The 23279-nt window shown below is 41.7% G+C and overlaps 1 protein-coding gene across 1 annotated transcript in view; it reads left to right on the top strand.

The window, feature by feature from the left end:
* The first annotated feature begins 317 nt into the window (after positions 1 to 317).
* Positions 318 to 23279, top strand: part of BEAN1 (brain expressed associated with NEDD4 1) — a 40617-nt gene continuing 17655 nt past the window's right edge. The window contains exons 1-3 of the mRNA XM_085234788.1: positions 318 to 625; positions 1370 to 1441; positions 7580 to 7714. Of these exons, the coding sequence (XP_085090914.1) occupies positions 595 to 625; positions 1370 to 1441; positions 7580 to 7714 (238 nt within the window). The 5' untranslated portion in view covers positions 318 to 594. The remainder of the gene's footprint in view (positions 626 to 1369; positions 1442 to 7579; positions 7715 to 23279) is intronic.

The raw sequence follows: 23279 nt of genomic DNA, 5'->3' as shown, positions 1-23279 counted from the left end.
GACGGCTCTCATAGAATAACTAAGGTTGGAAATGATCTCTAAGACCAAGCCCACTAAACCACGACCCTCAGTGCCACATCTCCACGTTTCCTGAACACCTCCAGGATCAGCGACTCCACCACCTCCCGGGCAGCCTGTGCCAACGCATTCCCTCTCTCTCAGAGTAGAAATTTCCCCTAAAACTCAACTTGGATCTCCCCTGGCATAACTCGAGGCCATTTCCTCTCGTCCCAAGGGGCTCTGAGCCCTGAGGTTGGCTGTACTCCCCCCGACCCCCCGCAACCGCCCCCGGCGCCCTCCCTCCCTGCCTCCCGCCGCCGGAGGGGCGGGGAAGGAGCCGGGCCGCCCCGAGCCCGCCGCGTCGGCACCCCCGCGGCCGGGCCGGGCCCTCCCGGATGCGCGGCCCCGCGCCCCGGCGGCAGGCAGGGCCGGGCAGGGGGAGCGGCGGCGGCGGCGGCCGGCCCTCAGGGGAGGAGGTCGGCCGCCTCCGCCCGCCCCCCGCCCGCGGCCGCCGGCCCCGGCCCCGCGCGCAGGAGGAGGCGGCTGCGCCCGCCCCGCCGCCCGCCCGCCGCCGGGGAGCCGCGGCCGAGGCGCATGGAGACGGCGGCCGCCGCCGCGGGCTGGGGTAAGGCGGAGGGCGGCGGGGCCGTGCCGGGAGTCTCCCCGCGGCTGGGGGCGGCGGGGCCCGGGGCGGGGGCGGCCGCGGGAACTTGGAGCTGCGGGAAACCCCGAAAGAAGCGCCCGCGGAGGCGCACCGGAGGGAGAAGGCGCTGCGAGTGCCGCTGCCCGCGGGCACCTCCGGGTAACGGCGGGGACGGAGCGGCTGTGATCTAGGGCGCGTCGAACCGCATGCATTTTGTTGAGGCCGAGCGTAAATCTTTGAAGCGCGAGTTATAAATATTAACGCTTACATGCACAGGGGCAGAGCGTGCATTATGGTGTACGGTACATTCATTCCGAGCCGCTCTGCCACACGCACGTGCGTTCAAGGTGCGCTCAAACAAAGCGGGAAGCGGCGGCTCCGTCTGACAGCGGCACTGCCCGCCTCGGTGGCTGGGAATGACTTCCAACAACAATTACCATATTTACATAACGCACTGCTGTTTATACACGGGGCTTTGAACCTAAGAGGCGTTCGTGCCCTACATCGCAACATTTCCCGAACCGGGGGGATTCCTGGAAGTGGGAAGCAACGCTTTGTTTGTTTCTTCTGCCCCCACTGAAGCGCGATCTGAGCGCACATCCACAGCCGAGCTGTGCGATGCTGCCCTGCAGAGCGCTGCCCGCAGACACGCAGCGTGTCTCCTCCGACAGCTGCTGCCAGAGCAAAACCCAGCGGCTGTTAAGGACTTTTTCTTTCTCTCCACAGTTCTTTTCTTCCATCTCCCTCTCATCTCTGGGAGCTCCATCCGCATTGGGATAGGCAGCAACTCCAGCCTCTGTAAGTAGTTTCTCCTTATGTCTTAATGCACTAACGCATGCCTTGCACCTGTGTACAGCTGTAGGAATAGTGTAGCTGAAGTCCTCTGGCAGATAAACATCAATCTGCGCACAAGCAAATCTCTTCCTGACCAAGGAAACAACAGAGTTAACAGAAACTGGGATCTTCACACAGACAAAACGCAGAGATGGGAGAAAGAACTGCCTGAAACAGAGCCACACAACGTGGCCTCAGGCACAGCTACTTCAATAATTTTTTTTAACGCTCAGCATTTTCTCCCACAACAAATTAACAGAGCTGCTGCAACTGATCTACAGATTGAGCACATCAGTCAAAACTGATATCATTTTGGCACTCACTAATGTAACGTGGTTAAAAAATCACTTCCAATCACTGAAATAAAACGCAGAAATTTGCCTTCCTCCCACTCTTCTCTTTATGACCAACTTTGGTATTTATTCTGTGGAAGTTTTCTGAAATAGAACATAGTAAGAGCCAGCTGTGCCCGTGGCACTCCCTATCCTTCAGCAGAAAGCTGCGTGTGTGAAAGGAACCACACAAACACCTCCAAGCCCTCTGATATAAGAATGAAAAATGAAAAAGTACTGATGGTTGTAAGTATTAATTGTTATTACTGGCAGCCACCGTTTGCAGTGCGTCAGTGAAGGACCCCGTGCTGCAGGGCCACAGGCAGCAGAGCAGGGACAAGCTGGGCTCCTCTGTACTGCACGTGCTGCTCCCCCTCCTCCTCCCCAGGAGGTCCTGGAGTTTCTTACAGGGGAAAGAAACGTACTTTAAGGGCAGGTAAAAGAAAGCAAACCACCTGGTTTTCAGTCAGATTTTCAGCGATTCAACACATACATATCAGCTATTTGAAGAACATGGCTCCTTTATGGCTAGAAAGTGATTATATAATTACGTATTTAAAGATTTGTGGGTCTTTCTGATAACCATATTGGATGAGAATGCCTCATCTGTTACATCTCAGAGCACAAGGAATGCCCAGAGGTTTGTAAAGTGTTCATTTGGATGTCTGAATCGAGACAAACAGAAGTACGAAGTACTTCTTACACAGCAGAGCGTTTAACATTCAGCCTTAAGACTCCCATGTTCAAACCTGTGCTGCTCCTGAGCAGCATTATCTCACCAAGCCAAGAAGGAACAAACAGGCTCACGCTGTAGCTTTCTGTACACGAGCACCCACAGCCAGGCCCAGGAATGTGCCTTAAGAACGCAGCTTTGTGGTGAGCCATGGTTCCAGGGAGGCAGTGGATCCCACTGCATGATGCCTTGAGAATGTTGGGGACGAAAGCACCAACCTCTGCCCTCCCTCCCAGCCTATCTGTTCTCCAGCAGCACTGCCAGGAGCCTGCGATGCAGGCTGACACATGCTGCAGCTGCCCCTCTTCCCCAAACACCCAACAAAGCTCAATCCCTACAATGATCTACTCTTAATTTCCTTCCAGTGATTCTTCCTCAACGTACAGATGTCTTCTGAAGGCAGCACAGAGGTCCCTTATCCCCTCACTTAAACGCGCAGCCCGTATCTCCTCACAGTTTTCCACCTCAGGCTTTAATGACTTCAAATGTGGAGGAGTAAAAGGTGTTCAAATGCCTCCAAAACTACACTTTGGATTCATTCTTCTCCCCAAGTAAGACACATCCTGCTCAGTATCTGTCTTCTATCAATTTATTTTATGATGGCTTGGTATCATCTCAGTTACTCACATCAAGAATGGTTTTAATTTATTCGATCAGATTCCACGCTAGGAAGGTAGCTGTTTCTCACCAAGCTGACGGTTCCCCAGCCTTGTTTATGAGGATGTAGGCTGACAATGCCAAATCATCCATTTCCCTGTAACTGCTGACCAAATACCCTGGTTTCAGCAGCTTCTTCCCACCCTACCTCCCATGTCTGATTTAATCTTTTCGTGGGGAGAACAACAAACTAGCATTCATTCCTATGCAGAAGTACACAGAGTTCAACTATGCTCCTACTGAATAAATGGTAGTAAAGCCTTAGTTTTTGAAAGAGACCCAATGAAATCACTAGGAGTAAGGCTGAGAAGCATCTCAGACAAGAGCAGGGGGAGATGTTCTGGAGGTGCTGAGCACTATTAGCTCAGGCAGTCCATCATTTTGTTACTGTGTAATGACTGGACTTGAGCTAGATGCTCAATGCAGTAGATGCCCAGACACCTCTTGTATGACACTGGAAGACAGACAGATTACGAGTTTTTGTGATCTTCTTAAAAGTAACTGTCTTCAGATGCTTTGGAACTTTGGCTTCAAACTGAAAGCTGGCAGAAGCAAGCAATTCCATATATGCAAATAGTTGATTTAGCTCTAGAACTTATTACATATTTTGCTACAACTTCCTGCACCCCCTCAGACTTTTTGTTTTAATTGATGATATTATGACATGAAGAAACCTACAGTCTCCAACAGCCTGTGTGAAAATACTTCGCTGGAAGACATTCCAGCCAAAGCCACTTGATCACCTTCTATTCTTGCTTGTACCACACATTCTTTCCTGGGTCTCTATAAGTTTCTTATCTTTAATAGATGTTGTTCAGTTGCAGGTATGTTAATCCCTCTACTTCTATCATTACAATGAGGATCTCTCTTTCAGGATTGTTTTACTGTATTCAAAGAGATATATAAATAAATAGTTCAATACATGCAATTTCATCCATTTTTGCTTTTGAAATCTCTCCTCTTGGCAATTAATCTTTTGTAGTTCAGGCTTTAACATGAAAAACACGGTTTTTCACAGAAACAGCTCTCCAAGCATATGATCTATAAAGGTTTTCATCATGCTCACTTTATGCTGATTTACCTGCAAACATGGAAGGATTACTTCTATCAGTGCAATGGACATGTAGAAGACCCAACTAAAACTAAAGCTTTATCATGCCATGTCCTGAACAGAGCAATTGGCCTTGTCTGTACAGATTGCAGGTGCCTAGATAAGACAAAAGGTTGGAAGAGAAAAACAGTGACAGAGACATTAATTGCTTTGGATTTCATAGCAGTCCAAGGAGAAGGGCAGGCTCTCCAAGCTCCCCAACTGGTACCTGCCCATTACTTGGCATACACACGTTGCAAAGACAGAAACAAAGAGCAGCTATTTGGGGTGACTGACTTTTAAGTATAATTTGAAAGGTATACACCAATAATCAAGCTCCTCATACTAAATAAGCTTGTAAAGTCAGACGTTCAAAAGAATATAGGTCATTCAATAGCAGATTGACAAAACAATTAATGATGTATTCGTGACCACTGTGTGCTGGGGTACATGCTGTACAGTACCCCACCTCAGCCCCAATTGGAAACCATCACAACATATAGGAAGAGCACAAATCAGATACATTGAGAACAAAAATTGGTTTTTTTTCCATATTGCACTGTCCCTTATGGTACATATGATGATTTTTTATTTTTTCAGTTTTGCCAGTCAGTTTGAAGGAAAATACACAATTAAAAAGTGCACACAAAGACACTTTCTAAAAGGACTGTACCTTAACCTAAATTTGATATGATCATTTTCACATTCTTAAATTACAAATGTTAAGTTCACAAATTCATTCAAATGTGTACTGATTTGAATACAGCCTCTGGAAACTGCCATCACACCTGGTTGGAACAGGGATTGGAATTGGGATGTGTTTCTCTGGAGGAGACTTTGTTAGCTCTCTGTCATCCGCAGGAAAAACTGTTTTCAAATCTTTCTCAAGGCAAAACGTACCTTAAAGACAAAATACCGTGCTCTGGCTTCTACCAAGACAGCTTCGTCTGTGAGAAAAGGCATTACTTTCCAAGATGATGTTTTTGTCTGTACTCTGCAAAAGAAACTTGATTACCTAGAATTTGAACATTACTATTTGTTCAGTCAGTGCTAAGGGTGAATTTTTGCCTTCCTCTGTCCACGACTGCTCCATGAGGCCTGGACTTCCATTTATTCCTAAAAAAAACTATTTGCGTATTTTTTGTCCCCAAGTTTGGGTGGGGATTTTGCAGCTTCCCTTGGGAATAGTTGGAATATTTGCATCACCTGGGTTCACAAAAGACATAATTTACTCTTGCTATACCTAGGACATGTAGCTTTTGGGAACGGGCTTGCACACACATATACACACTCCTTTACTGTTATTGTCCTGCACTACTTTTTAGCTCAAAGAATTGTATCTACCATAAAGCTTCTTATAGTTTACAATCCTGGTAGTTCTCCCTGAAGATAATAAAATGTTGTGGCGGTTTTCATGAGGCGTGCACACCAAAGTGGCCTACAAAATTCAAGAACTGCTTTCTGGATGAGTTGTTTATTTGTAAGTCACTTTAAAGTACCAGTAAACTGGTTAAAAGTAGAACAGGCATTTGATGCCACGTGAACTGAACTGCAGAAAAATTTCTTACATCAAAAAGGGATGAAAGTGTAAGCATTAGTGTAGGAGAATTTTGTCCAGCTAACTGAACAAGAGAGATACAAAAGAGTATAGACTGGAGCAAGTTCTTAGAGGATTACGATCATCAAGGCAACTTCAAACTAGCTGATGAACTAAATGGACTCTATGGAAAACATGACTGTGTTCATGAGATGCATTCTGGGACCAAGTGCTTTAACAAATTTGTTAATATTTTTTCATTGGCATCATTTTCTTGCAGATGAATGCCTTCTTAATATTTGCAATGACAACATAAACAGTCTAAAGTTGTACCATTTCTACAATGTTTGGTACCACAAAATAATGATTGCATAGCTGCTGCTTCTTTATTATTTTAACTCCTTGAGAAACACAGACAGGAATCTCCACAGCCTTCACTGCAGGGAACTGTATTCTATGTCACCCAAAGATTGCTTGAGATGGCCACCCCCAGTACAGCAGCCGTTTGGGAAACGTACTGCAAGATTTTCCAAAAGCACAGAACACTACGATCTGATTGCTGGCCTCTAGATTGCAGAGCTGCCAGGTACAAGCATACAATCAAAGATTTACTGTAACAGTATGTTGTCAGTGCTGGCAATATTTATAAATGCACTTGGGGTACTGACATTTTCCACTGGAGCAGCTGTGTGGAGAAATGGAAATCATGACCAATTACGCCTAGCTGCAGGATTTTGCAGCTATGAAGGCTAACAAAACAAGCTCTGAATTAAAAACACCGGAGAGCTACAAAAACCTGATTTAGAGGAACTGATGGTTCTGTCGGGTACCAGTTTGCAACACCGGCCCTGTGTGGTTTGCTCTCAGGAGCTGGTGTTGTTCAGGTTGGGTTTGAACGTTTACTAGCCTGCATTTGGAATGTTTTAGATTGCTCATTCAAAGTAACCTGAATAAAGCTGTAGTACTTAGGGTGATTTAAAGGTGAGGAGTTTTTCTGCCCAGAGGGTCTTCCTTGCCAAACTTCCAATACTTTTTATTCTGTCATTAATGAAGTTTTCTTTCTGCTCTACTTCTGTTCCTCATTATTTGAAGGTCCAACAAAACTGTACAACGAAATGATGATATGATGTCAGCACTTTCACTTACACACACAGATGCACTTGTCAGAAAATAACTCCCTTTTATCCACCATTAAAAAAGTCCAAGTTCAATTGCACCACTATTAAAACATACTAAAAAAAAAAAAAAAACACCAAGAAACATGAAAATCTTCTTTGAAAAATATACTTTCTTTCCTCTTTTGTCCTGGACAACTATCAAACTGGTAGGGGGTTGTGAAAAAGTTATATCTACAGCTAGGAAGCCATAATTCAGACACGCAAGATAGCAAAACTTTTTTTTTTTTTTTTTCCATCTGTGTGTATTAAGCTGGGGCAAAGATGGATTGTTTTGTTTTGGATGTTAGGGCATGTAAGTAATGCAGGAGGCTCTGGAACACAGTGCCCTCATAATTTCTTTGTTGTATTTCACCTAGAGCTCAGCTGTCTCCAGCACTATTTAAATGATCTGCAACAACAACGTAGGAGGTATTTGGTTTGGTCTCAGACCCTTCTCACATCTAACAGTGAAGAGAGCATTTCCACCCCCCACAGGACTTGAAAAAGCAGGTGCACTGACTTTCAGTGGCCACAAAGCTGTGTTACTCAGGAAGGAGCTGTTACACAAAGTCACCAGTCGTCTCTCCCCCTTGCAGATGAGCAGAGCATTCTGCCATGTAAGAAGGAAGAACTGCAGTGTGGCACCGGGCTCTGCCTCTCCAACTGGCTGCGCTGCCGCTACAGGAAGGACTGCGGCCGGGACTACATGTCCATCCAGCTGACGTGCTCCAGTGAGTCACCTGCCCTCCAAAGCAGGGCACGCTCCTGCAAATGTGAATCCATTTTTTCACTGAATCTGTTTGTAGCAGTACACTGCTGTACACAGGAGATTTGGTTTAGTTTTGCTGTTGCAAGGATATGGATATTTATAGGTTTATTTACTTACGTCTGAATCATTTATGCTACATGCTGATTGCAAGTGGAATAGTAAACAAATATCAGCGGTAGTGGGAATAGAATATTTGGTCCAGATCAAAATGCATTAAGCTAATGTATTGTGAAGGATGCTGCTCTGAAATGCCAGTTGGGAAAATAAAATTAAAAAGCCTAAAAAAGGGCGGGCGTCATTGCCAGAACCAATTAGGCACTGGCAGCTCTGCAGAGCAGGTTGGCTGGGCACCCTGCGCTCCAAGATGGCAGCGTGAATAAATCCACAGCAGCCGATCAGAGCAACACCGGGCAGCGGAGGAGAGGGAAGCGCTCAGGTCAGCAGTGCCCAGTGCAGTTACCAGCCACAGGGTGACTGCTGCAAGTGCTGCAGAGAGGTTCAGCCATTTGTTCTGGAGCACAGATTTGTCACAAAAGTTGAAAGATGAATTGGAGGATTTCTGATGAACAGAAGTGCAGTAAGCCCAGCAGTAGCCATTTACAAACTTCTAAGCCTTTTCTGTTCCTACTTTCTCTTGTTATGTCCACTTGGTAATTTCAAGCTACAGCTTTAACTGATTTTTTTTTTTTTAACATATCCATTTTGTATCTAGCAACATCTAGGAGCACAAATACTTTTAGATCACTGTTTTACATGTTAAAAGTGGGACTGATCACATACTGCTGTCACTAATTACCTGCCAGAAATATGTGCTGAATTTGGTTTTTAAGTTAATACTGTACACAGAAGAACATAGCCACAGCTCTGCAGAAATACCAGAAGTTAAAACAGAGAAAGCAGACAGACAGCGCTGGGCACAGGAAAGTGAACAGAAACCTGAGTTCCAGGGGTGAGCCTGGCACATGGCATCCTCCAGTGGTATTCAGAGTGTGGGGCCACGACAGAACTGAAGTGAAGGCAAAGTGCAGGCAGGAGGTCCTCAGCTCCGACTGCTCAGCCTGTGTATCTGTGCTTGCCACACGAGCTGGCTTTGCAGTGGAGATCAAACATTAATACAACACAGGCACTCTATAGAACTGATCACAGTCATTAAACAGAGCAGGCTTCAGGTCCATGAAGCATGGAGAGATAATGAGCTTATGATTGAGCATACAGAAGGACTGCAGTTAGCGTGTGCAGGAAGACACAAGGCCTGAATGTAGGCAAGACCTCAGCTTCTCATGCTGTAGTTGTTAACACTACCAGCAGAGATTAGAGCTAGTCATGGGATTTTCTGCAGCAACATGTTGGGGAATGGTGGTGGAAGATCTGTGGGAACACAACAGTTCTGATGGTTTTGTATCTTGCCTGGATCACGTGAAAACCTTTCAGCAACTTCTATCTGACAGAAGTATGCATTATTTTCTGCCCTTCCATAGGAGTGTGCATGGTGTAAGAAATAAGTGGCAACCAGCACTTTCTAATACATGCAAAAACATATTTTTCTAAATGCAAAGCTGTCAGTTCAGCACTAATAAGCTATGACAGTGAGAGTTGACAGAACAGAGTCAAACAGTCACAGGCTTGCTCTGAACACAGTACAGATTTAAGACCTCAAAACCACAAAGCCAACAGATGATTTGCAGTGGTTACAGAAGTGCTCAAAATCACAAACTGCCTACAGGAGAAATTCATTATTTTTCAATGTAAAGGCTGATTTTCAGTTCACAGCTGAACTTGAGAGCAGTGTCATCCAGCAAGGCACTAACATCTGTCACTTCATCTGTACCCTACAGACAAAGGAATGTTTCAGGCAAGGCAGGTGCCAAAGCACCTATATCGTGTGCAGATTCTGCTGAACGATAGCAGGGCCTGTTAGAAAATCAGCACCAACAGGAAACCTGTATGGAAAAATACACGGTTAGATCTGGGGCGGCCGCTTCAGGCCCCTGCTGCCTGGTGCTGAGGGGCAGGGCAGTGGGAGCAGGAAAAAAGGGAGGGCTGATGGATTGCCCCACACTGTGAGCACTGGCAAAGAGATGTGCATTTACTCCAGGAGATCTGGAGGCTTATCAGAATCAAAAGAGAGTATGAGATCTGTTTTTTAAACATTGGCAGCGCATCAATCACTGATGCAAACTAATGACAGAGAAAAGGGAAATGATTCCTATTAACTGTGCCATTAACACCTAACTTAATATCCTGAATTCACTTACATAGGCATTCAGTTGGAATAAAATAGCATTTATAAAATCAGATACAGCAGTGTCTGTAACAGGGACTTCCTGTGTCAGGGGCATCAGCAGATGAATAAGAGAAAAGCTATGCAGGTAAACAGAACCTCAGAAATGGGAGCTCCGGTGGTTTTTCCCACCTTAAGGTAGATTTCTACCCACCATAATTTCTTACCTCACAGAGACAAAGTAGTTCTTTTCATAGCATACTCTGGGAGCTTAATTTTAGTATTTAAGAGTCCAAACACTAACACAGAAGTATTTTATTTAATGTGCAGTTACCATGAAATTCAGCCTAATGGGAAAGAGCATGAATTATTTCAAGTGCATTAGAAGTACAAATATATTTGACTATCCTTCCTGTACCAGCGAGCCAGAATCAACTGGATTCTTGCTTCTTTATTCTCTTTCTCCCCTTTCTCTTTCTCATGCTTCCTTCTCTGAAACTGATTGACAGTGATTTTTTGCCATTAAATCCCCTTGAATCAGAGGTAGAGCCACAGCTGTCATAACGAAAGCATTGTACTGCAGGAACTAAAGTGAAGCAGCCCTGAGAAGCAATGCATAGATTTGTTCCAGTTGAGAAAACAAGCTAACATTTGCCTTGCCGTAAGAGGAAATCAAATGTATAATCTTTGCTCAAAGGCTAACCATATATTTCTTCAGAAAATACAGTCACCAAAATATTGCTGATCTGTGGCACTTAAGATGTACTTGCCTCACCTGCTCTCTGCTTCCAATCCTCAGCCAGCTGCTTAGAATAGAAGCTCACACACATACTAACTTTTTAGCTGTCTTTTTGTGTCTCATATTACCTATATGTATTTTTTAAGGCTGAATTCCTAGAGGATTTCATGAACTCATGAGAAAGCAGTATTAAAGGCTAAAATTCTGTTTCAGATCTAAACAAACATTTTCACTGGAACGAAGGGATCTGTCCCACTGAAGCTAAAGACAGTCATAACCTGTGCTGTAGTTGATACTTCTTTATTACTTTGCAAAACTTACAGAAACTGTCTCTCACAACGACTTTACTTTTATTATTAACAGGATAATATTATTAATTATTATTTTTATAAAATAATTTTATTATATAATTTTAATTAAATTTTTATTTTAATTAAATTATTAATTTTAAATTATTAATTTTAATTAAAAATTAAGAATTTAATATTATTATATTAACAGGAGCCAGATCTAAGTTTGTTTTAAAAGCTTCATCTACCCAGATAATTCCACAGATTGTCTTCTCATTAAGCAACACAATTAATCTAAATTGCTTTAATTGAAGCTTTATATAATATGACGTGGGTAAGCCTGCCTATAGAAAACCCTGCTTGGAGTCGGCTAAAGCAGTTAACAATTTACTGCTGAGATTACTGGAGAAAGTATGTTTTAATACTATCCAGTCTTTGAGTTTGGACAGCTCGTGTTGAAAAAGCAGATGTCAGGAGAGGCGTGGTACTCTTTAAACAACTCTTACAGGCAGGTCTTCAAAGAGCAGTGACAACAGTCACTGAAAATATTAAATTATAACATAATGAAAATATCCTTTTGTTTTTATTCATTCCAAGTTAATTCCATTAGATGTCCTTGTAAACTCATTCCATCTAAGAAATGTGTTGTTTCACTACCTCCTTACAAATCTGTATCCAGGTAGAGATAATAATACTGAATTATTTGATAGGATATAAAGACTTGCTGGTTCAGTTTCACAGTGAGAAATTATCAGTAATATTGTTATATTGTGAAATATATTGAAATATTTTCCTGGTGGCATTGTTACTGGAAGAGAAGCTGAGGTTTAACAGAAGAGTTTTTGTCAAGGTCAGCAGCCAAAGCTGCTCTGTGAACCTGCAAACAGGCGAGGAACTCATCTAGTTACAGAGGCGTCTCAACGCACCTTTTCTTTTGAAAAGACTATATGAATTTCAAAATAGACTGCTTTAAATCCTGTAGGTAAATTCTACTATAATTTGTCCATAACACAAGCTTTCAAAAAGACCAGACCAGAAAAAGAGCCCATCAGCTAGACAAACACCATTCCCATAGCACAAATACATAAAATGGTGACACGGTTTTTGAATGCATGTTTCAGCAGTGTCTGAATTGGAGAGTTTAGTATGAACAAAATCGCGGTATTTAAAGTGCATGAAGTATGCACACAAACACTATCCTGAATGGAGACCAGACCCCTTTGTCCACAAGCTCTTTCTCAGGAAATAGCAGGACCCAGCTTTTTGGCACAGCAGTTTACAAAACGTTAGTTAAGTGTGAAACACAACATGCAGTGGAAGTGAAAATAAGATGAAGAATAGAGAGCAAGTAGAAAAAGTCTGGGCCAGGGGACATGAAACCTTCTAAAAACCTTCAACTCAGATATGCCTTAAGTCATGACACATAATTTGATTAGTTTCATATGAGTGCCTAACAGAAGATATTTGTTCAGATCATTACATTGCAATACTTTTTATACCTGCCAGACTTTCTTTCAGAGATCACAGTGGCAAATACATGCACATTGTATACAAATACATAAGCAGAGCAGAAATAAAAATATGGAATGGTAAACAAGATATTCTTTTTATCTGTCTTAGTCTGCACTGTCAGACTCTCATAAACAACAGAAATTCCCAGCACTGATAAATGCTGTTTATTAAGGAACTAAATGCTGCTGATGTCCTTTCTGTGAGGAGAGAAGCAGAAGTTGTGCTGCAGTTTGCTGCTGAGGGCCAAAGAAACGTATGTGCTGATGGCGTGAGAAAGGAAGACTGAGGAATTCAGGGTCTAACTTAGGTCATGTTCTGTCTTAAGGTGCTGGGAAGTTCTTCACCAGCTTTTTAACACTGCACCTGTCGAGGAAGTTACGTGTGCTTTGCTGGGAGCTCAGCATGCTTTTATGACAAACCTCAGGGCAAAAAAAACTGCAAGGATTACTTTTGTTTTCTGTGGATCCAGTTGTCTGCCCCCAGGACTGCTAGATTAATTTGAACTTGAATTTGTAAAAGTATATGAATTTACGTATACAAAAAGCAGTGGTGGAAACTCAGGGAATGTGCTGTGCCAGGTGACAACAGGAGCGGGTTGGGCTGGCACAGCAGCCACGTGCCTCTGCTCTAACAGAACAGCCGTGCTGGGGATTCTCCCAGGAGAGAAACATGTCAGAACTGACACAATGTTTGCAGCAATAAGCTGTGTTGGCAAAATTCTTGTAGATGTCACCAAAATGTAAATGAACTCCACTGACTCAGGAAAGCAGTCTCCAGCAGACAGAGACACAGAACGTATTTGCATTTAGCAGGGGATTACAAATATCATTGTTCTCTCAGACTGAGACTCTTGGCTTGGTGTCAGCAGTGCAGAGATGCGTTTCTTTTCCTTGCAGCTTTAAAAGTAAAAGAATAAAATGTGTATCCCCATGCTTGTCAGCTAGCTGCCTTTCACACGTTGCTTCAGGAATCCCAATTCTGAAGACTGGGAATATGGGGGAGTGCAGGCACAGTCTGGATATGCTGACGCTGTGCAGTTTTCAGTTTATTGTTTGGTGCTTGAAAAATTGCCTTCTTTGTCTCATGAGAGATACTGGCATCCTCATGGCTTGCAGGCTGACCGTATTGAAAACCTCTAAACAGTAATACCATACCCTCCCTTTGAAAAGGGACCATGCATTTAGATTTGGAGGCCAAGCTGCAGTTCCCTGAGCCCTGCTACACAGAGAAACACAGTGCCCTACCACATGTTACTTACAGCAGCAGCACACCTGCAGCATCAGTGATACTGGGATCATTCTGCGGGCAATCCGCTCCCTTTGCTGGTTACTTCACCCAAGCCAGAAGGGAATGGATCAGTTAGGAAGCCTCCCTCTGTCTTCTCCACCGTTACGAAGGACGGGTGGAGTGGCATTCACCAAGGACTAAAGCATGCCTAAAAATCTCTCCCACCACACTATAGAGACATGAAAACCTTGTTTCGGTCTGCTAAACTGCAGTGAATAAAGCCTAATTTTATCAGTGGGATTGCCAGCCAGACTGAGAAGAGCTCTTTATTAAAGGATGACAAATGAAAGTTCAGATTAAGGCTGACATTAGGCAAACCAATTTCATATTAATCTTGATTTGGGATCACAACACAGTGACTATTTGTAAAAATACATGCATATACCCATTTGTAGGAGACAGACATGGGTTTGATGGCTTTTCATATTAAATTACCTCAAGTAAGAACACAAAGAACAGCGTTTACAGAGTAAGGAAGAATCTTAGAACTTCCAGTGGAGAAAAAAAGTCACTGAAATAATAAAAGCATTACTAAAAAGTACATTTTAAATCCAATTCAATAAACTAGCAAATAAGGATTATAGTTACGGTCCTAACTTATAGATGCTTGTATAGAAGAACAATTAATCTGATATCATATCACGATCACTGTGCGTACATATGCACGTATACCAAAGCTGCACCTGTAAAACTAGCAGGAAAGCATGAATGCAGTTCTGAAAAACAAAACAGAAAATAACAGCATTCCCCCAGCACATCCTGTTAGTGTCCTGCTCATTTTGAATCCTAGCCCAGTTAAGTGCCTGCTTCTTGGTAATTTCGTGTTTGTAAATAATTGAAAGATGAGCAGATAACTGAGTCAGTGTACAAGATAATTTGACTTGATTGCTCATTTAATGACTCGGGAGCTGGTGATAATGAAAGCTTGTTCAGATAGAGAAGTAGTGCAAAAAGACATTAGAGGGTGCCACGCTTTATCACTGATACCTACCCCATAGGCAATGAGATAGTACAAAAAAACAACTGGTGCTAAATTCTTCACAGGAAGCACAACCGTAATTCATACAGTCAATAATCATAATGACAAATACTATCAATTAATGTGCTTCACATTATTCATTACTTCTGTTTCTCTGTAATTTTATAAGGCTGATAGGTATGTTTCTCTTTGCAGAGTTTTTGGGTAATCAAACTGATAAACTGAACAGAAGGAATAACTACACAGAGTACTTGTATAGCTCCAATTTCTCTTCTTCGTAGACAGGATTTAAGTCCAAGTAACACCAGAGAGGAACTGCAGCAGTAACTTTCCTTTCAGAACCAAAAACCTCACTGAACAGTCCTAGCACTTCTTGAATCAACAAGGTTGCCCACACCTTCACAAGCAGTCAGTGCTAGCAAGCTCAGGTATATTGTTAGCAACAAGGCCATCTGGTTTTATCAAATCTTCTTCGCCTGTCCCTTAAATCTGGTATTTCAGCTAACTATGCAGCAGCTGCTATTTAGAAAAACCTGTGATCTCATCTCCAGAAGGGATGGTATTAATGAGTGAGACAGTAAATATCAATACAGCAATTATTTTAATAATGCAAACAGTATGATTTTTCTTGTATCCTACGCTGTCAGCACAAGGGAGATCAGAGATAGGATCTGAAGTGAAAGTTCCTGCACTATGTAATACTCAGTATGGCCGTTAGAACAGACATGACAGCATGCTCAGGCCACTTTCCCCAGGTGTTTAATTGCATGGTCACTGTGAAGATGCTGTCCAGTACAACACAGACATATCCCACTGTGTTCTGATAGGATTTCATGTTTCTCTAGTAACCCGGCTCACTGTATTTTCTTTTTCATTACTTCCAGTGCTACATGATTTTCACAAAAAAGCTTTTTTCAGAACAGTGTTCACTTTTCTACAGCTCACACTATTTTCACTGCGTCACATAAAATAGGAGGTATTTTCATGCTGTCAGCTCATTCACAAAAGGACTGTTGCCTGTTAATGCAAAGAATATAAGATTTCAACGTGTTTTAACATCTGATTGTCTTTTACATCTCATTGTTCATGCATATGACACTGAATTGGTTCATACATTCACACCAGAATCAATGTAGCAGCACATCCAGCTACCCCATGCAAATCCTGCCCACGTAAGGCCAGTTTCACGCAATTAAAATATCTAAGTCTAATGACCTCTTTGAGAATGTTACAAATTGTTCTGATGCGAGCTTTTTGCATTGCCCTTGTATTAAATCACATTCTGAGTTCCCCTATATTACAGGACTATAATATAATATGTACCTTTTTGTTGGGGAAAAAAAGCATCTCACTTCACAGTGTGAAGATTCTTGGCCTCCTTATGAGTATAACTGTAACAGTTAATCTGTAGATAAGAATAATTCAGGCAGATAAGAGGAGACTAAAGAAGAGGACTGGATTTCTGATGTGATTCCATTTTAATTTGCTTTAGGCAACTGTGAAAGTCTTTGCTGTTAACACATACGTTGATGAAAATCCCGTGCAATCAGGATAACCAGGAATAGAAATAACTTTGTTTTCTATTATAAAATTGTATATATGTTTCTCCATATATTTGCTTGTGCACTTGAAAGGGAGTAGAAGAGGATCTTCCATCACCCTAGATACCCATTTTTCCCCACTAAGAATCCTACAGCGCTTTCTCAAAAATTATTTTTTTGTAGGTAAACGGGGACAATTTAACAGAGAGCTTTCCTCCATTAATATTAACGAGAGTAAAAGCTACAGAATGGCTTGTATGAAGGTGAGCTGAGAGGTAGCAGCAGAGCTCACAAAACAATCAGGGTCAGTCTGTGCTGCCACAAAAGACTAATAGCCAAAAAAAGATCATTTCGCCTCACCTGAAAAAGAAAATTGTGTCCAGAGATGAAATCACAGTTATTTGATGAACTGTAGGAAGAACAGTTCATGACCTTTAACACCAGACTGAACATACAAAGCACATCCCTTTGATGTGAACTCTGCAGCTGTGAGGTGGGAGCTGCTTGGTATTTCTCCGTGCTGTTTCAAGCAGTATCCGTAAAACAGCATTTATTGACGTAGTCCACCTACATTTATTTTGAACCACCCCTGCAGGACACACTCATTGTCTGGGACTGAGACATTTTCTTTGTTCAAAATGCTACAGAAATGAGCTGGGCTTACAAACAGCCTGCGTTGCAGTTAAGACTTTGTCAGGTGCTCTCAGTGGGCATTACGGAGGATCTAACTTACAGCACTGCTTATTACAAACATCCACAGAACCCCTGTACATCAAAATTTAATCAACCTGCCTGTAACATAGAATTATTTAAACAGAGACTCATCTAAGAAAGTATGCTCTCGGAAAAAGGCAAAGTTCACGTTCCAGCCTTACTCTGTGCCTTTCCATTATTTTCTCACCCAGTTTCATTCAGCGGCACACAGAGCAGCACTCACTGTAATTTCTGCTTTCTGTACAGATAAGTTTTTAAAAACCTCTTTGAAAATAATAGGTTAGTTTTAAGAACAGGGAGAAATTGCCACAGTCTACCTTTCTCATTGCTTTGAAAGCAATTGGTGCAGCATACACAGACATTTGAGGGCATTTGTAAATGTCAGCCCTTAGGATAAGTCTTGTTATAAGTTAGGGGAAAACCCAGGACTTCTCAGCAGACAGGAAGGTGCAGTATCTGCTCTAGCAGCTGTCAGCACTTACCCTATGCTGAAGCTAGCTCCATTTTATGTTTAAAATATGCACCCAAGCATACTGCAGTTTATATAGAAAGGTGAATAAATATATAAATACACTTCCCTAAGGGCCAAACTTTTTTCACATCCTTTCTCCACCAGCTCAAAGAGCAATCTCATATTTATTTAAGCACCATGTGGAACCTATAAAGCAAGCTGTATACAGAAGGCAGCAGTGTTATGTGACTCCAAGAAATACACTCCTGCCTTTCACCTGGGGAAAAGTCGCTTTTTGCAGCCATTCAGTGGCGCAGGTTTTCTCTCTTGTTTGTACTGATTCAACTCAAATGTGGAAGAGGGCAGAATATCTGATGTGGACCAGGTGGCCCCTAAACACTGCACAGGACACATGTGGGCTGTATGACAAGTCCTGTACTGATTTACCAACCTACTAACTAAACAAATCTTCTACAGTAAGCAACTGAGCTTTAAAGGGGATTTTACCCCCTAAGTTTACAATAGTAATGTCTGAGTAATTTAGTTACTGTAGTTCTGCTACTGCCCTTGAATTTTCATGGCTCCTTTAGCAGTAAAGACAGCGAGTGCAGCCATCCCATGAATCAATATCTCTTTTGCCATTATCGACATTCCTGCAGCTGTCTCGGCAGAAGCCCTATTCAGACAAAATCTGAGCGAAACAGCTTCTTAATGGTATGAGAAAAAGCCTGTGTTTATGCAGGCAGATGCTGCTATAGCTTTTACAGATACAAATGGTAATCTAAGTCATACTGTAGGCATTGTAAGTTCTGGGACATCAACACCATTATTGGTATGGACTGCATAACAACACTACAAAGCCATTTTAATTATTTCAGAAAATTCAAGTCATCTTAAAAGGAAGGCATTATATACAATAAGATACATTACATATGGTAACACATCTTAAAACAAGCCAGTGTTTGTTAACTGATTTCTCCATGTCCTACATAACCAGCCAGTTCAGTATTTCTGTTGCCATTATTTTATACGTAATGAATGTCAATCATTGCCCTCCGTTTTTGTCTAGTATGTCACTACTGTTGAAGACTGGAGGTGAGTATGGAATAAGAAATAGGATCATGTCTATGAATAAGAAGCAGTACGTTGCCAGCAGTTCCATAAGTTACTGTCTGCCCTATAGGTGTCTCTTTAGGTCACAGTACAGTTTAGACATAAACCTCCTAAAGAGAAGATGTGGGACATCCAGATCCCACTTCAAGCAGACACACTGATGGGTAGAACAAAAAATTATTTTCCAGCTACAGTTCTTCAAAAACCATCCATGTCAAAATAAAAAGAAAAATTATTACATTGCTACTTTTTTCCCCAAAACTCAAATTAATACATTTATTTGATGAAATACCAGAAATTCTCGTAATACAAAAATTGCCCCATTCAAGTTACTGCCATCCTAGGCTGGACTTGAGCTTATGCAAGTAACTTTACCATAAAGGACAAAGTAGGATTCTCATCATACTTATTTCTAAACCCTAACATGGAGTTTCTGAAAAAACATAATAGCTTCAGGTCCTGCTTTTACAATTGTATTAGTTCAAAGTTATTTGTGTATGAGAAAATAGGGGAAGAAAAATAATGTAGATCACAAAGTGGGCTCCAGCGTGATTTGTTTCACTGCAATGGAATTTATCATGTTGATAAAATAGACCATGGATCTGAAAATTGGAAGATTTTTCCTGTTAATTTGAAAGAGCACCTATACATGCTGCTGTGACATCAACATAATACCCTAAAGCCACAGCATCTGAGAAGATTTATTTTCTGAGCCCTTATGCAGCCCCATTCTCTTTTCCTCTGACATACCCAATTTGCAGGGTGCTCGTGATCCAATCTTATTCATTCTGGCTCTATAATAAGGATGTCAATGCAAGAAGAGAAAAGTCATTATCTGATAGCCAGTAGACATGATAAAAAGGCAGAGTTAGATATCTCAGAGAAAAGGCCACCCTTTCTGCTTTGGATGAGCTTCTCAAGGTCACTGGCAGCTTTTGTACCTGTAAATATGCTCCTAATTCACTTTAAGCTGAGTGCATCAGATAACTCTGAAATGCTTCTACCACACAGTCTGATGTTCAAAATAAGGTTTTGATGTTTTTCTCTTCTTTTTTTTTTTTTTTTAATATATCAATCAGTGTAAAGCTTTAATTCCTATTAGAACACATGTACATGATGAGAAAGATCAAAGAGACTATGTTAGTTGCAACGAAACAATCTAAATTTATGGGTTCTGCCTGGTTAATAGAATAAACATGGCCTTGGGTTACACTCCCAAAGTAGCAATAACCAGGTGAGACAAGGTAACCCTTTGTATACAATGACATTTACTGCAAATTTTAAAATAATAAGTATCAAAGTTGCAGCAACTAACAGCAAGAATGTATTTATTCTTTGACTTTGAAAAATAACCATTACATTCTAGAAGATAAGCTGCCATTAAGCTCTAATTAATGGATTCTCAAGCAGTAAAAGAATGAAATAGCATGAGCTACAATATACATGAGCTAAAAATTATACCAGGAGTCTTTAATCAATGAGCATGTACACCATATGATGCCACGTAAGATAAAAATTTGAGGCAGTCCCTAAGAGGTTATTACTGAATATCAATTGTACCTTAAGAGGCAGTTTAGTTTTGAGTATACAGAGCAGAAAAACATACAGACCAGAGCACGTGAGTCACCCCTGGGCTGCACACAGCAGCAGCAAGCAGCAGGAGAGAGAATTAAATATGCTATTGGGCCTCCTGAACTGAGAATTCTTTTTTTCCCCAATACTACTTACACGACTCTCATAAATCTGATTTATAGAGAGAACAGTTTCCAGATTATTCTGGTCTTCCATTCCCTTGCTCAACTCTGCTGCAAGATAATAAGAGAGATGCAGAAGGACCAACAACGGCCTTAACTGTTCTTCACATCATCATCAGTTCCTATTAAATACCATTCAAACATTGAACATTGTAAGGAAGCAGTTGTTACCTGCACCTTCTCTATAGCATAGGAAGAATGTGATGTATGGCATTAAGGCAGAGACAGCTACTGCATGCTGTAACGCATGCTGTAATGACACAAGCCATTGCCACAGCCAGAGCTACAAAACCCTTCCTTATAATCACTCATCAATTCATCACCTTCCAGTTTTTACTGACAGCTGCAAGCTTCCTGTACTTTCTTGGTTTCTGACTTTCCAGGCCTTGGTTATTCCTATCTGAGTAAGTTTGCCATCACAGCTTCTTGCAATCTACTTTAGGTTCTACAGCAGTGAAAGCACAGTGTTTTCCTCTTCTTACTAAGGATGAGGAGGCAATGGAGGGAGAGGAACTAGGCTTCAGTTTTATCATTAAGTGAGACTCTCAGACAAGGAATCAGAAGAAAGCACAGATCTGTCAGACGTGTTTCATGGAAAACGTGCCAGAGATGTGTCGTGCCTGACAAAAGTAAACGCTTATGAGAACAACTCAGTTCTATGGAATAACTGAAATTTTTGAAATCCTTCACTAGCCAGAGATTGGAGAGGTTAAACAAAAATAAAAATAAAAGCTGGTTAAGTTTCCATTCCATTTAAAAATAGCAGGTTGCTTGCACAAAAATAAAAGAGTAGAGCTGAGTATAAATATAAATCAAATGCAGATTGGATTTTGACCTGGAGCTGCTCCTGATTTATACTTGGGATAACCACAGTAAACCCCATAAGCAGATGGTATCCTGGTGTTTATCGAGCATAAGCAAGAGTTTGCAACCTTCCTTATAATGCACAAGGAAGAGCTTTGAATCCAGTAGAAGTTTTGGGGGGAGGAATTTAATTCTTATGGGGCATTTGCATTCAATGACTTGAACGCTCTCTCCCTCCTCCCCTTGCTACAGTGATGCTCTGTACAAAATCAGTGTCTGAAATCCAGAACCTTTTCCAGTTTGTTTCTGTAACACACCTACTTCACTCACTTTGCGAGCTCCTGTCTGGGAGCTGTAGAAATAAGCTGTGTGAAAGCAGCTGCAGCCAGAGGCCTATTTCACAGTACAGCAGCAGTGCATAATCCAGCTGGCCACCCTTGGTCAGACTCATAATCAACTTTGAACAGGAACTGTTCAAGAATGAAGAATCAACAAAATCTTTACCACTTGCACTAATTTAGTTCATCTGTGGGCTTGGGCCTCACTGGGATCTCTCAACTCCTTCTTGCCATCTGTCAATCTCCTCCCTTGATAAAGAGGCTACATATTCCAAAACTGTCCCAAACAGGAAAAAAAATGAGGCAATCAGAAACACACTTTAAATTGTTTCAATGTTTGAGATATTTTACTGCGATCATTTAAAATCAAAGCATGCTATGCATTATCCTATACTCAGCTTCCTCCCTCTTGCTTCCAGTCCCACATGCTTCTGTTAATTTGATTTGTTAAAGATAACAGGAGGAGCTAGGTCAACCCCAAATAATTGTACTAACCCAGAGTGATCAATTAATGCAACTGCTCTGTCAGTGTGCTTCAGCTCTAGTTCAGTAAATGTCAGCCTAGGAAACAAAACCACAACTGTATCTGGAATGACCCACGTTCAGTGACACATCTGCATATTGAGACATTGCTTTCTGACATAACCTAACTCAACTGCATCTACAACATCACTTACCACCAACTTAGATTGGACACAGGAGCTTCTCTTCAAAGAGAAGTTAATGAGGAGGAGAAATAGCCCTAGGTACACCCCAGAAGTCCAGCTGTACTACATCTCCTTCAGCTACATGGAGTTACTCTACAAGTTGGTCAGCTAAGATAGAAGGATGGCTGGTTATAATAAAATAATGTCATATTCAAGGGATGTTGCAGATGAATCATTTATTGTCTAACAGCAAACGAATAGTGTGGGCAATTTTCTACTAGTTAGTAGATTAGTTAATTCTAAATTAAGTGTTTGCTCAGCCGTATGGGCTCCCTGTATTCACAGAGCAGCCATATGGGCGCTGTATTCCCAGCTGCACTTGCCAGAATGTTCCATTTGTTTTGCACTGGGTTACACAGCTCACATCGCTGGATAAAAGCAATGCCTGGTGCATACGGTGCCATCCATATTTAGAGAACTAGAACTCGAGTATTTATGTTTGCACTGTTCACAATTTGAAATTTCATTGAAAAAATAAACCCCACCTCAAGGAAGAGGTTAGCACACTGCTACTGCTGATATTTTTATGGACTTTAGGTAAGTATACAGATACTTCTATTCTGAATGAAAAAATGAAACATTTTTACGTACAGAAGTACACAGTTTATCAAAAGAATACGTATTTGGGTAAGAAAAATTTATTCAACATTCTTTGCCAGAAGTAAAATCTTTCGCCTCCCCCAAAAATTCAAAACCAGAAATGCTTATGTGAATGCAGGGTCTGTAGTCATCAGTCACCTCAGCTGTTCCCCTGCAGTAAGTCGCTGCAGCTACTCACACAGCCTGCAGGACTGGACTCACAACGACAAATTGAAAATAATACCACCAGAGAAGTTTATCAGCCATATATTGTTTTAGGAGCTGGGCTAAGGGGAGTGATTCATTCCTCTAATAAGAGCAATATTGCAATATATCGTGTCTCTGCCAGAGACTTGGTTCAATTAGATTAAGAGCATAAAAAGAGAAGGATTCATGAGAGTGAGAAACAGCAGATAAAACAGACATGACTTGGAACAACTAAGGGAGCTCTGAGAACGTTCTAGATAAATGGGCTGTCTTGTCATAAAAAGATCGCTC

Source organism: Meleagris gallopavo, chromosome 13, assembly GCF_905368555.1.
Source record: "Meleagris gallopavo chromosome 13, MGAL_WU_HG_1.1, whole genome shotgun sequence".
NCBI classification, from domain to species: domain Eukaryota; kingdom Metazoa; phylum Chordata; class Aves; order Galliformes; family Phasianidae; genus Meleagris; species Meleagris gallopavo.
This window is presented reverse-complemented; position numbering and strand designations above follow the sequence as displayed.